Source organism: Stegostoma tigrinum, chromosome 3 (assembly GCF_030684315.1).
Source record: "Stegostoma tigrinum isolate sSteTig4 chromosome 3, sSteTig4.hap1, whole genome shotgun sequence".
Classification (NCBI taxonomy): Eukaryota; Metazoa; Chordata; class Chondrichthyes; order Orectolobiformes; family Stegostomatidae; genus Stegostoma; species Stegostoma tigrinum.
In genome coordinates this window covers 137,215,758-137,229,496 of record NC_081356.1, presented here as the reverse complement: position 1 = coordinate 137,229,496, position 13,739 = coordinate 137,215,758, and the positions used below count along the sequence as shown (strand labels likewise).

At 45.5% G+C, this 13,739-nt stretch overlaps 1 protein-coding gene across 1 annotated transcript in view; it reads left to right on the top strand.

Annotated features, from left to right (window-relative positions):
* Positions 1-13,739, top strand: part of cplane1 (ciliogenesis and planar polarity effector 1) — a 286,526-nt gene that overhangs the window by 119,864 nt on the left and 152,923 nt on the right. Inside the window, exons 17-19 of the mRNA XM_059644976.1 lie at positions 4,998-5,152; positions 5,905-6,122; positions 7,498-7,662. Of these exons, the coding sequence (XP_059500959.1) occupies positions 4,998-5,152; positions 5,905-6,122; positions 7,498-7,662 (538 nt within the window). The remainder of the gene's footprint in view (positions 1-4,997; positions 5,153-5,904; positions 6,123-7,497; positions 7,663-13,739) is intronic.

The following is a 13,739-nucleotide window of genomic DNA, read 5'->3' as shown; positions in this document are numbered from 1 at the left end:
CATCAGCTTTTGTGTTCCTAAGATGCTGCTTGGCCTGCTGAGTTCATCCAGCCCCACACTTTGTTGTTTCAGGCCTAGACCCTTCTTCAGAAGCGGAGGAAGGGAAGGGGATTCTAAAACAAATAGGGAGAGAGGGGGAGGCAGATAGAAGATGGATAAAGAAAAAGATAAGTAGAGAGGAGAGAAGACAGACAGTTCAAAGAGGTGAGGGTGGAGCCGGTATAGGTGAGTGTAGTTCGGGAGTTAGGGAGGGGATAGATCAGTCCAGGGAGGACAGACAGGTCAAGGGGGCGGGATGAAGTTTGTAGGTAGGAGATGGGGGTGGGGCTAGGTAGAAGGAGGGCATGGGTGGGAGGAAGGGCAGGCTAGGGAGGCAGGGACAAGCTGGGCTGGTTTTGGGCTGCAGGGTTCCCAAGCGGAATATGCGTTGCTGTTCTTGCAACCTTCGGGTGGCATTGTTGTGGCACTGCAGGAGGTCCAGGATGGACATGTTGTGTAAGGAATGGCAGGGGGTATTGAAATGGTTTGCAACCAGAAGGTGTAGTTGTTTGTTGCGGACCGAGCATAGGTATTCTGCAAAGTGGTCCCCAAGCCTCCGCTTGGTTTCCCCAGTGTAGAGGAGGCCACATCTGGAACAGTGGATACAGTATACCACATTGGCAGATGTGCAGGTGAACATCTGTTTGATGTGGAAGGTCTTCTTGGGGCCTGGGATGGGGGTGAGGGAGGAGGCGTGGGGGCAGGTGTAGCACTTTCTGCGGTTGCAGGGAAAAGTGGTGGGGTTGGAGGGGAGTGTGGAACGGACAAGGGAGGCACGGAGAGAGTGGTCCCTCTGGAAAGTAGATAAGGATGGGGAAGGAAAAATGTCTTTGGTGGGCTCGGATTGCAGATGGTAAAAGTGTCGGAGGATGATGCATTGGATCCGGATGTTAGTGGGGTGGTACGTGAGCACGAGGGGGATCCTGTTTTGGTTATTATTGTGGGGAGGGGATGTGAGGTATGAGTTGTGGGAAATGTGGGAGACACAGTTCTTGACCACTGAGGGGGGGGGAGATTTTGTGGTCCCTGACAAACAATAACATCTGAGATGTTCCGGAGTGCAATGCTTCATCCTGGGAACACGTGCGACAGGGATGAAGGAATTGGGAATGGGGGATGCCGTTTTTGCAGGAAGGTGGGTGGGAGGAGGTGTATTCTAGGTAGCTGTGGGAGTTGGTGGGATTGAAATGGATATTGGTTTCCAGGTGGTTGCCAGAGATGGAAACAGAGAGGTCCAGGAAGGAGAGAGAGGTATCAGAGATGGTCCAGGTGAACTTAAGGTTGGGATGAAAGGTGTCGGTGAAGTGAATGAACTGTTTGAGCTCCTCTTGGGAGCATGAGACAGCGCAGATACAGTCATCAATGTAACGTTGGAAGAGGTGGGGTTTAGAGCCAGTGTAGTTACAGAAGACGGATTATTCCACGTAACCTACAAAGAGGCAGGCATAGCTTGGGCCCATGTGGGTACCCATGGCCACCCCCTTTGTCTGTAAGAAGTGGGAGGAATTGAAAGAGAAGTTATTAAGAGTGAGGACAAGTTCAGCTACATAATGATCTGGCTAGGAGAGTGAAAAGCTACTAATGGGGACTGTTGGTAGCTAACAATGGATTATGTGTGATAGCAGACTGTGAGATAACAAGGTCTGATGTGTCTGTGGGTTGAGTCAGGACATTGGAGATCTCAAGCCCTCAAGTCGTTGAACTTGATATTGAATCTGGAGGCTTTCTAGGCCAAATGAAATGTTCATAGAACATAGAGTCCCTACAGTGTGGAAACAGGGCCTTTGGCCCAACAAGGCCACACTGATCCTTGGAGCATCGCACCCAGACCCCTATAACCCACCTAAGCTACTCATCCCTGAATACTACAGGCAATGTAGCATGGCCAAACCACCTAGCCTGCACATCTTTGGACTGTGGGAGGAAACTGGAGCACCTGGAAGAAACCCACGCAGACACAGGGAGAATGTGCAGACTCCACACAGACAGTTGCCGGAGGGTGGAATCAAACCCGGGTCCCTGGTGCTGTGAGGCTGCAGTGCTGACCGCTGAGCCACCGAGCTGCTCTTGTGAGGTGTTGTTTCTCCAGCTTGCTTCACTGGAGAACTGCAGCGAGCCTGAGACGTAGATTTTGACCAAGTGACACAGTGGTGTGTGGAAGTTGCAGGCAACGAGAAGCCGCATATGTTTTTTGTGGACAGAACATAGGTGTTCGACAAAGTGGTCACCCAGTCTATACTTTGATTTGTCAATGTACAGGAGACCATATTGTGACCAGCGAACGCAGGAGACTGGATTGTGTGAAGTGCAGGTAAAGCGCTGCTTCACCTGGAAGGTAATCTTACTAGGATCACAGGTCGGCACAACGTCAAGGGCCAAAGGGCCTGTTCTGTGCTGTACTGTTCTATGTTCGATGTATCGCTTGTGCAGAAAATAGAGATGAGGTCCTGCAAATGGAGTTAGGTAGGAAGTTGAAAAGCATGACCTCTAAAGTTATAATCTCGGATTACTTCCTGTGCCACATGCCAGTGAGGCTAGGAATAGGAAGATAGTACAGTTAAATACGTGGCTAAAGCACCTGTGTAGGAGGGAGGGCTTCAGATATATAGATCATTGGGATGTCTTCTGGGGCACGAGCGACCTGGACAAGAAGGATGGGTTGCACGTAAACTGGAGGGGCTTCAATATCCTGGCTATTGCCCCTCAGGAGGGTTTAAACGAGTGTGGTAGGGGAGGTAAGAACCAGAGGAGTAGATCAGCAGTAAAATGACCCGGGAGTCAGAGACTAAGGCCAGTAAGGCTAAGAAGAAGAACAGACAGGGAGGAATCACTGAATACAGCTGGACTGTGGCCCGAGGCATATTTGTTTTAATGTGAGGAGCGTGACAAGTATGGCAGGTGAATATAATACTTGGATTAATACATGTAACTATGAGGTAGTTATTACAGAGACTTAGTTGAGAGAAAGACAAGAAGGTCAAGAGGCAGCTTAACATTCCATGATTTAGAGGTTTCAGCGAGATAGAGAGGGATGTCAAAGGAGTCAGGGAGCTGCATTACTGATCAGGGAGAAAATCACAGCTACACTGAGAGAGGACGCCTCTGGAGGGGTCATCCACCAAAGTTTATTGGTAGAGCTTAGGAATAGAAAGGGTGCAGTCACTTTGGGGTTAGTCTATAGGTCTCCCAACAGCCAGTGGAAGATACAGGAACAGATATGTGACCGGGTATGGAAAAGGGTTTTTGTGGTGGGTGATTTTAACTTCCCTTGTATTGACTGGGACTCACTTAGTGCCTGGGGGTGGCAGGTACTTTGTTAGCCCTGTGCAGGACTGTTTCTTTGAAAAAATAGGTGTGGTGTTCACCGAGGGAAGGGGCCAGACTGTACCTGGTGTTGGGGAATGAGCCGAGCCAAGCGATTGAAGTTTCAATGGAGGAGCATTTTGGGAACAGGGCAGTTTGGCAAATTGGATTCAAAATTGGCTGTGTAGGAGAGAACAGAAAGTGATGGTTGAAAGTTGTCCTTGTGACTGAAAGCCTATTTCCAATAGCGTACTGCAGGGTTCAGTACTGGGTTTCTTGCTGTTTGTAGTGCATATTAATTATCTAGGCATGAAGTTCTGCGGGTGATGTTCCGGTGGTATACATGGCCAGAAGGAAAGCCTTTGACTGCAGGACAATACAGTGGCAAAAAGAATTTAATCCTGAAAAGCATGAGGTGATGCATTTTAGAAGGACTGACTAGGCAAGCGAGTACATGTTGAATGGTAGGACTGCAGGAAGTACTGACAACCTGAAGGGCTTGTGCAGTCGGACAGATGGATAAGTTGTTTATGGAGGTATAAGAGCTACTTGTCTTGGTTAGGTGAGGCACTAAATATTAGAGCGCAAGAGATAATGATTGAACTGTATATAATGTTTTTCGGCCACAGCTGGGGTACTGTGTGCAGTTGTGGTCACTGCAGTAAAGGAAAGTGTGATTACACTGGAGAGGGTGCTGAGGAGATTCACCGGGATGTTGACTGAGCTTGAGATTTCAGCGATAAATAGAGAATCGATAGACTGGAGTTGATTTCCATAGAGCACAGAAGGCTGAGGGGGCCCAGACTGAGGGGTACAAAGTTATGAGGAGCACACGGTCGATGGGGGAGAAATCGTTCCCCTTCGTGGAGTGGTTAATAACCGGGGGCATGGTTTTATGGTAAAGAGATTAGGCGGAGTTGTAGGAAATGTTTTTACACCCATTGGGTGGTGGTGAGTATCTGGAACTAACTGCTTAACAGGTGTTTGAGGCAGGAATCCAAGACATTTAGGAAGTATTTAGATGAACACTTGAAATGCAATAGCATACAAGGCTATGGGCCACTGGGAAAAGACTTGATGACTAGCATGGACATGTTGGGCCAAATGTTTCTTCTTTCTGTCCTGTAAAATCTCTATGACTATTTAATAAGAACTGCAGTTTATTATAAACAAATAATTTCTAGTCACAGGTTAACAAAGCTGTGAACAATCACTATAATAACTCTACTAGTTCAAACTCTACCCCCACCCACCTGTCTTATTTGAAAGCCCTGACACACACACAGGCACACAAAGACCATTTGCAGGTTATGGGTGAAGGAAGGTTATTAGGGAAAAACAGTTCAATAATACAGTCCAAAGGGTTCGATGAGATGTCTGTTTTGCTTCCCAAGACCTTCTGTTCTCTGATCTTCTTTGAGGATTCGTTCAGTTCTCCACAGGAGACAGGGTGATTAGTGCACTAATTATAATCAGCTGCGATCATCTTTGAGCTGCTGGTTAAAGGCAACCCGTGTACAGCAAATGAAAGCAAATTCAGCAATGTACATAAAGTATGAGGCTTTGTGTGTGTGTGTGTGTGTGTGTGTGTGTGTGTGTGTGGACAGTATATGTGGAATCTGTTTTGTTTGAGTTTGGATTTTATGGTGTTTCAGAAGGAATTGGACAATACTGCATTTACCAGCAGACCTGCAGCCTTCACAGATCTTCCGGGATAAATTGCAGACACTATTAGGCTGCCCAGGCAACAGGATGGTGTCTTTGGATAGCTGCATGATGGCACCTGGAAGAGACTCTAAACCATCAACAGGTGAATTGACAACAGAATCGGCTACCTGAAACTGAGGGACAGGTTCAGTAGTACAGAGAGCAGGAACTACTTGGACTTTGGTTAAGAATATGTTCTCTTTAGCAGATTAAATGGGTGGGTAGAGTCAATGGTGGGAGCTGAGCATACACAGAGCTGTGGGAGGGGGATTTAAATGGGTGAGTAAAGACAGTGCTGCGGGGGAAGAGTGTACATGGGGCTTTGGGTGGGGGATTAAATGGGTGGATAGGGTTAGTGATGTGGAGAGAGTGTACATGGGGCCTTGGGAGGGGATTTAAATGAGTGGGTAGAGACCGTGATGGAGAGAGGAGTGTACATGAGGCTTTGGGAGGTGGATTAAATGAGTGGGTAGAATAAGTGATGGGGGGAAGAGTATACGTGGGGCTTTGGGAGGTGGATTAAACGGGTGGGTAGAGTAAGTGATGGGGGGAAGAGTATACACGGGGCTTTGGGAGGGGAATTAAATGGGTGGGTTGAGTCAGTGATGAGGGGAGAATACAAGGCTCCTTAAGCTGTAGTGAAGGGCATAATCTATCCCTCAGAGTGCATGTGTGTTCTCTGCAGAGTCTGACAGGTGCTGTTTTTCTTGTGTCACTCTGAACAGTGACTGAGACCCTGTCTCTGATCTTGGGAGAATATGGCCAGTATGGTGTATGATCCCATCCATGATGGATTGCCAGTGCAACAGGCCATGAAGTTTGCTGTTTTCCAATTTCTGTCCCTCTGTTTTGCAGATTCCTTTGAGGAAGTGGGTACAGATGCGTTGTTTCTCTCAGTACAGGAGATCCTGAAAGCAGCGGTGATGGTGAATGCAGATGTGCTGTCGGAGACCTTTCAACTTTTGATGCAGACAGCAAAGGAGCATGGGAGCAGCCTGCCTGGGTTGGTTCCTGATGGCCTGTACCTCCCTGCACCTCCATTATATTGCCCTCAGCCTGCTATTGACACAGAGGTGAGCATGGTGAGCAGTGAACACAGTGACACTGAGGGCTGCAAGCTCCGACTTACTGAGTTTCTGTTTATGCTCCACACTGCGTGGTTGCTGCCAATGCTACTTGTTCCTGCACTGTTGACAGTGGCACCTCAGTCTGTAGTGTTCTTGGATTGGATGTGTGCGTCACTGGCATAGCCAGTATTTGATGCCCATAATTTCGTGCCATTGAGTTGAGTGTCTCACTCGGCTAAAACAGTGAACCACATTGTTGTGGTTCTGAATTCATGCGTAGGCAAGATGGGGAAGGATAGCAGATTTCTTCCCTAATGGACATAAATGAACCTGATGGGTTTTTAAGACAGTGTTACGTGATCGCCTGCATTGGCACAGTCTCAGAGTGAAGCAATGAGTCTTTAGAATGGAAATGTAGAGGAATTTCTTCAGCCGGAGGATGGTGGACCTGTGGAACTTATTGCCGCAGAGGGCTGTGGCGTCCAAATCACTGAGTGCATTTAAGACAGAGATAGGCTGTTGATTGGAAAGAAATCAAATGTTATGGGGAAAAAGCAGGAGAATGGGGTTGAGAAGCTGGTCAGGCATGAGCGGATGTGAAGCAGACTCACTGGGCCGAATGGCCTAATCCTGCTGTTATATGTTATGGCCTTATTAACTAGCTTTCTCATTTCCAGGAACAAAAACAAAGTGGCTGGAGAAGCTCATCAGGTTTAGAAGCATCTGTGAAGAAAAAATCAGAGTTAACATTTCAGGTCTGGTGATCCTTCCTTTGTTTTTTCCTTCATAGATGCTACCAGACCTGCTGAGCTACTCCAGCAACTTCTGTTTTTGTCTCTGATTCACAGCATCCGCAGTCCTTTCAGTTTTCATTTCCAGTTTTGAATTAATTTAAATTTGAACCACGTTCCCTAGACATTAGCTTTGGTCTTAGAATATCCAGTGCAGTGATATAACCAACTGTAACCCCCTCCCCTGTGTTGAGTGTCGGTGAGGACCATTACAGTCAACATGAACATGAGATTCCAGGGAATGCGTCCCGATGGGGGCTTGTGTAACTATTAATGATTTGCATAATTGTAGTGTAGGTATGACAGTGCTCCTTAAAAATCACTTGGATTCCACCAAGTTGAGGCCATCAGAGTGGGCACAGTAACAGGGAGTTTCTGGAAGTTAGGAGCTATGGGAACAAATGAATTACAAAGACCAAGGGTTTGGAGTCTAATAGTGGCAGATTGCAGCGAGGACAATGAGCAGTCAGACTGTATGTCATGTACAAGAATCTACTATGTATGCTCTGCGGCCTTGCTCATACTCAGTTTCTTGTGTAGATTAATGTTTATGCAGTTAGGAATTAATTGTCAATCTCTTCCATGTTCAGAGCATTGCACAGGATTCTGGATTATATGCAGAGAAAGCTGCTCGGCACAAATTGTCAGACATCATCCAGCGGCAGCTTCTGTTATTCAGGGCTGCTCGCTGCTCACTCCCAGCAGCACACTGGTACATCAACAAGCTCCGGCGTGCTCAAAAGGTCATGAATAAGGTAAATCTAATCGGACAGAGACACTTTCAACAAGAAATGAGCAGTTCCTGCCTCATCTGTGTCTCCCTCAGACCTTTTATAGGAGGAAATGATCCAATTAGCGGGCTAATTGGATACAAAATTGGCTTGAGGTAGGAGACAGAGGTTAGTGGTGCAATGTTATTTTTCAGACTGGAAGCCTGTGACCAGCAGTGTTCACAGGGATCAGTGCTGCGTCCACGTTGTCATTTATATGAATGATTTGGATGAGAATAATGGAAGCATGGTTAGTGAGTTTGCAGATAACACTAAAATTGGTAGTATAGTGGACAGTGAAGAAGGTTATCTAAGATTACAAAGTGATCTTGATCAGTTAGATCAATGGGCTGAGGAATAGTGAATGGAGTTTAATTTGGATAAATTTGAGGTATTGCATTTTGGTAAAGCAAACAAGGATAGACTTATACAATTAATGGTAGGGCCACGGGTAGTGTTATAGAACAGAGAATGCAAGGGTTCGGATACTAAGTTGTTTGAAATTTGTGCCACATATTGACAAGATAGTTAAGAAGGCACGTAGCATGCTTGCCTTCATTGCTGACACCTTTGAGTATAGGAGCCGGGATGCCATGCTGATGTTTTGCAGGACACAGCTGTGGCTATTTCCAGACTACTGTGTGCCGTTCTGGACACCTTATTATAGGAAGGATATTATTAAACTGGAGAGGGTTCAAAAACAATTTATCAGGATGTTGCCAGGAATGGAAGGTTTGAGATACAAAAACAGACTGGAACGACTGGGATAACACAGTGTGGAGCTGGAAGAACACCGTAGGCCCCAGGCAGCATCAGAGGAGCAGGTAAGTTGACGTTTCAGTTCAGGACCCTTCTTCAGAAAATTTTCAATTCTAACCTCAAATGTCAACTTTCCAGCTCCTCCTATGCTGCCTGGTCTGCTGTGACAATAGACAATAGGTGCTGGAGTAGGCCATTCGGCCCTTTGAGCCAGCACCACCATTCATTATGATCATGGCTGATCATCCACAGTCAGTATCCTGTTCCTGCCTTATCCCCATAATCCTTGATTTCACTATCTTTAAGAGCTCTATCCATCTCTTTCTTGAAAGTAGCCAGAGACGAGGCCTCCACTGCCTTCTGGGGCAGACCATTCCATATATCCACCACTCTCTGGGTGAAGAAGTTTTTCCTCAACTCTGTTCTAAATGGCCTATCCCTCATTTTTAAACTGTGTCCTCTAGTTCTGGACTCACCCATCAGCGGAAACATGCTTCCTGCCTCCAGAATGTCCAATCCCTTAATAATCTTATACATCTCAATCAGATCCCCCCTCATCCTTCTAAACTCAAATGTATACAAGCCCAGTCGCTCCAATCTTTCAGCATATGATAGTCCCGCCATTCCGGGAATTGACCTTGTGAACCTACGCTGCACTCCCTTAATAGCAAGAATGTCCTTCCTTAAATTTGGAGACCAAAACTGCACACAATACTCCAGGTGCGGTCTCATCAGGGCCCTGTACAGCTGCAGAAGGACCTCTTTGCTCCTATACTCAATTCCCCTTGTTATGAAGGCCAGCATGCCATTAGCTTTCTTCACTGCCTGCTGTACCTGCATGCATGCTTTCATTGACTGACATACAAGAACACCTAGATCTCATTGTGCTTCCCCTTTACCTAACTTGACTCCATTGAGATAGTCATCTGCCTTCCTGTTCTTGCCACCAAAGTGGATAACCGCACATTTATCCACATTAAACTGCATCTGCCATGCATCTATCTACTTACCTAGCCTGTCCAAGTCACCCTGTATTCTCATAACATCCTCCTCACATTTCACCCTGCCACCCAACTTTGTGTCATCAGCAAATTTGCTAATATTACTTTTAACGCCTTCGTCTATATCATCCATGTATATTGTAAACAGCTGCGGTCCCAGCACCAAACCTTGTGGTACCCCACTGGTCACTGCCTGCCATTCCGAAAGGGACCCGTTCATCACGACTCTTTGCTTCCTGTCAGCCAGCCAATTTTCAATCCAACTCAGTATTTTGCCTCCAATACCATGTGCCCTAATTTTGCTCACTAATCTCCTATCTGGGACTTTATCAAAGGCTTTCTGAAAGTCCAGGTACACTACATCCACTGGTTCTCCCTTATCCATCTTCATAGATACATCCTCAAAAAATTCCAGAAGATTAGTCAAGCACGATTTCCCCTTCGTAAATCCATGCTGACTCTGACCTATCCTGTTACTGCTATCCAAATGATTCGTAATTTCATCTTTTATAATTGACTCCAGCATCTTTCCCACCACTGACGTCAGGCTAACCGGTCTATAATTTCCTGTTTTCTCTCTCCCTCCTTTCTTGAAAAGTGGGACAACATTAGCCACCCTCCAATCCGCAGGAACTGATCCTGAATCTATAGAACCTTGGAAAATGATTACCAATGCGTCCACGATTTGTAGAGCCACCTCCTTAAGTACCCTGGGATGCAGACCATCAGGTCCCAGGGACTTATCATATTATGGCCACGACCTCCTAATGGCTCCTTTACTTTGAGGTCCCTGATCAAATCCGGTTTGTTGCACAACGCCAGATCCGGAATTGCCTCCTCCTTGGTAGGGTCCAGTACAAGCTGTTCTAAGAATCCATCTTGGAGGCACTCCAGAAACTCCCTTTCTTGGCGTCCAGTACCATCCTGATTCTCCCAGGCTACCCGCATGTTGAAATCTCCCATAACAGCTGTAGTAATACCTTTGTGACAGGCCAATTTCAACTCCTGATTCAACTTGCACCCGACATCCTGACTACTGTTTGGGGGCCTGTAGGTAACTCCCATTAGGGTCTTTCTACCCTTAGAATTTCTCAGCTCTATCCATATTGACTCTACATCTTAGAGGATTATAGGCTTGCTTGGAAGGAGCTCAAATGTGGACTGAGGAGGGCCAGGAGGGGACATGAAAAAGGCTTGGCAGGAAGGATTAGGGAGAACCCGAAGGCATTTTACTCATATGTGAGGAATAAGAGAATGATCAGGGAGAAGGTAGCCTCTTTCTACTGAACAAAAGGGCAGTGCAGTGTGTTTTGTCTACGTGGATTTTAGTAAGGCATTTGACAAGGTTCCACATGACACATTTTTCTACTGTGTTCCTCTAGCTCCACGCTGTGCACTCTCTGACTCCAGCATCTGCAGTTCTTACTCTCTGGAAGGACTTGGACTTGTTTCACTGGAGCTTAGGAGGTTGAGGGGTGACCTTATAGAGGTTTGTAAAATCATGAGGGGCATAGATAAGGTGAATACCAAAGGCCTTTTCCCAGTAGTGAGGGTGTTCAAAACTCGGGCACATATTTTTAAGGTCAGAGGAGAAAGATTTAAAAAGGTCATGAGGGGAAACTTTTTTTACACAGAGATTGGTTAGTGTGTGGAAAGAACTGCCAGAGGAAATGGTGGATGTAGGCACAGTTACAACATTTAAAGGACATTTTAGAATCGTATATGAATAGGAAATGTTTGGAGGGAAATAGGCCAAATCCAGGCAAGAAAGACGGGTTTAGTTTGGGATTATGGTTGGCATGGAGTGATCGGACCGAAAGGTCTGTTTCCGTGCTATGTGATTCTATGACTGTATGTCCATGTACACAGATCCTTGAAAGTTGCCACCCAGGTTGACAGGGCTGTTAAGAAGGCATACAGTGTTTTAGCTTTTATTAACAGAGGGATTGAGTTCCGGAACCAAGAGGTTATGTCGAAGCTGTACAAAACTCTGGTGCAGCCGCACTTGGAGTATTGTGTACAGTTCTGGTCACCACATTATAAGAAGGATGTGGAAGCTTTGGAAAGGGTGCAGAGGAGATTTACGAGGATGTTGCCTGGTATGGAGGGAAGGTCTTACGAGAAAGGCTGAGGGACTTGAGGCTGTTTTCATTAGGGAGAAGAAGGTTGAGAGGTGACTTAATAGAAACATATAAGATAATCAGAGGGTTAGATAGGATGGATAGGGAGAGCCTTTTTCCTAGGATGGTGACGGCGAGCACGAGGGGCATAGCTTTAAATTGAGGGGTGAAAGATATAGGAGAGATGTCAGAGGTAGTTTCTTTACTCAGAGAGTAGTAAGGGAATGGAACGCTTTGCCTGCAACGGTAGTAGATTCGCCAACTTTAGGTACATTTAAGTCGTCATTGGACAAGCATATGGACGTACATGGAATAGTGTAGGTTAGATGGGCTTGAGATCGGTGTGACAGATCGGCACAACATTGAGGGTCGAAGGGCCTGTACTGTGCTGTTATGTTCTATGTTCTATGACTACAAAACTGTACCTTCCAGACACCCCTCCCCATTCCCATCAACACTGTGTTCCCCTTGACATCCCCTTCCCCTTGACCATCCTCTCTTCTTTGAAACCACTGTCTCCTCCACCACCTCTCTTACCCCTACCAAGCCGTAGAACCATAGAAATGATACATCACAGAAGGGAGCCATTTGGCCGTCTTGCCCTTACTGACTCAAAGACACCCAGCTGTCGAGTTTAATCCCATCTTCCTGCTCATAGGTCTATGCCACTTTCTTGCTCACTCCACCAACCCATCTAAATCATTGGAGCTTATAGCTATCCTCTACATTCTTCACTACATGGCCAATTTTTGTGCCATCTTCAGATTTCTTAGTTGTGCCCCCAATATTTCACTCCAAATAATTAATGTATAAAACAGACAGTGGGTGTGAGGATGTCTCAACACTGAGCACTGCGGAACACCACCTCAAACTGCTTTCTATTCGCAAGGGTAGCGATTGACCATTACCCTTTGTTTCCTGTTACTAAGTCAACTTTGGATCCAATTTCACACGTTTCTCTGTATCCAATGGGCTTTTATTTTTTTTCTCAAATGTGTCATGTGGAACCTTGTCAAATGCCTTACTAAAACCCATGTAGACAAAATTCACTGCACTGCCCTCATTGATCCTCCTTGTCATTTCCTGAAATAATTCAAACAAATTTGAAAAGCATGGCCTTTCCTTAATAAAGCCATGCTGACTGTCCCAGAGTAGTCCATGCCTATCTATGTGACAGTTTATCTGATCTCAGGATTGATCCTAACAATTCGTCCACCACTAAAGTAAGACTAATTGGCTTGTAATTATTTGTTATTTCCTTTGTATGTTTTTTAAACAACGGGAACCACATTTGTATTCCTTCAGTCCTTTAATACAGCTAGGGACCTTTCTTCACTTCAAACACTTCTATTGTAATCAAAAAGCCCTGTCTTCATTTCAGCTAATATATTATGCTTTAGAAACTGTAAGAAAATGCTCTAGAACTATCATTTACCAATTAGCTGTTTCTGTTGAAACTGTGTCACTTTCTGAACTGCCCAGACTGAGACTCACTCCATCTGTGTCTCGTGAAGGTTGGAAATAATCTATAATAATCCTCAGAGTATCTGCTGTTCCCTCCCTGACATCCTTCAACACTCTAGGGAACAATCCAATTGGCCCTGGCGAGTTATTCACTTGCAAGGATTCCAACCATTCTAACACATACTCTCTTGTTACGATTATTTTGTCTAATATTTTACACGCTCCTCTTGGATGACGATATCTACATCATCTCTTTCCTTCGTGAATATGGAGACAAAAATTTCCTTTCAAATTCTTCCTATGTTTTCCGCGTCTTCACTCCAATTCCCTTCTTCATCTCTGATTCCTTAATTATCCTTTTGTTCTTTCTATGCTCGTAAAACATCTTTGAGTTTTCCTTTATCGTGTTTGCTAATATATTTTTATGCCCTCTCTTTAATTTCCTTATTTCTTTTTTTTAAACTTGATCCTTGTACTCCCTATACTCCTCTAGACTTCCTGCTGTGTTGAGTATTTTGTGACTATCACAGGAGTTCTTCTTCTGTTGTATTTTTCTAGAGAACCGGGGGTGTCTAGGTTTGGCAGTATCGTTCTTATTTTTGGAGGGGACATGTCTTCCAAGGGGACATGTCTTCCTCTTGCCCTAAGGATCTCACTTTTTGGTGCCTCCCACAGGTCAAACACTGATTTATCCTTTAGCAGTCCTGTTCAGTCCTGC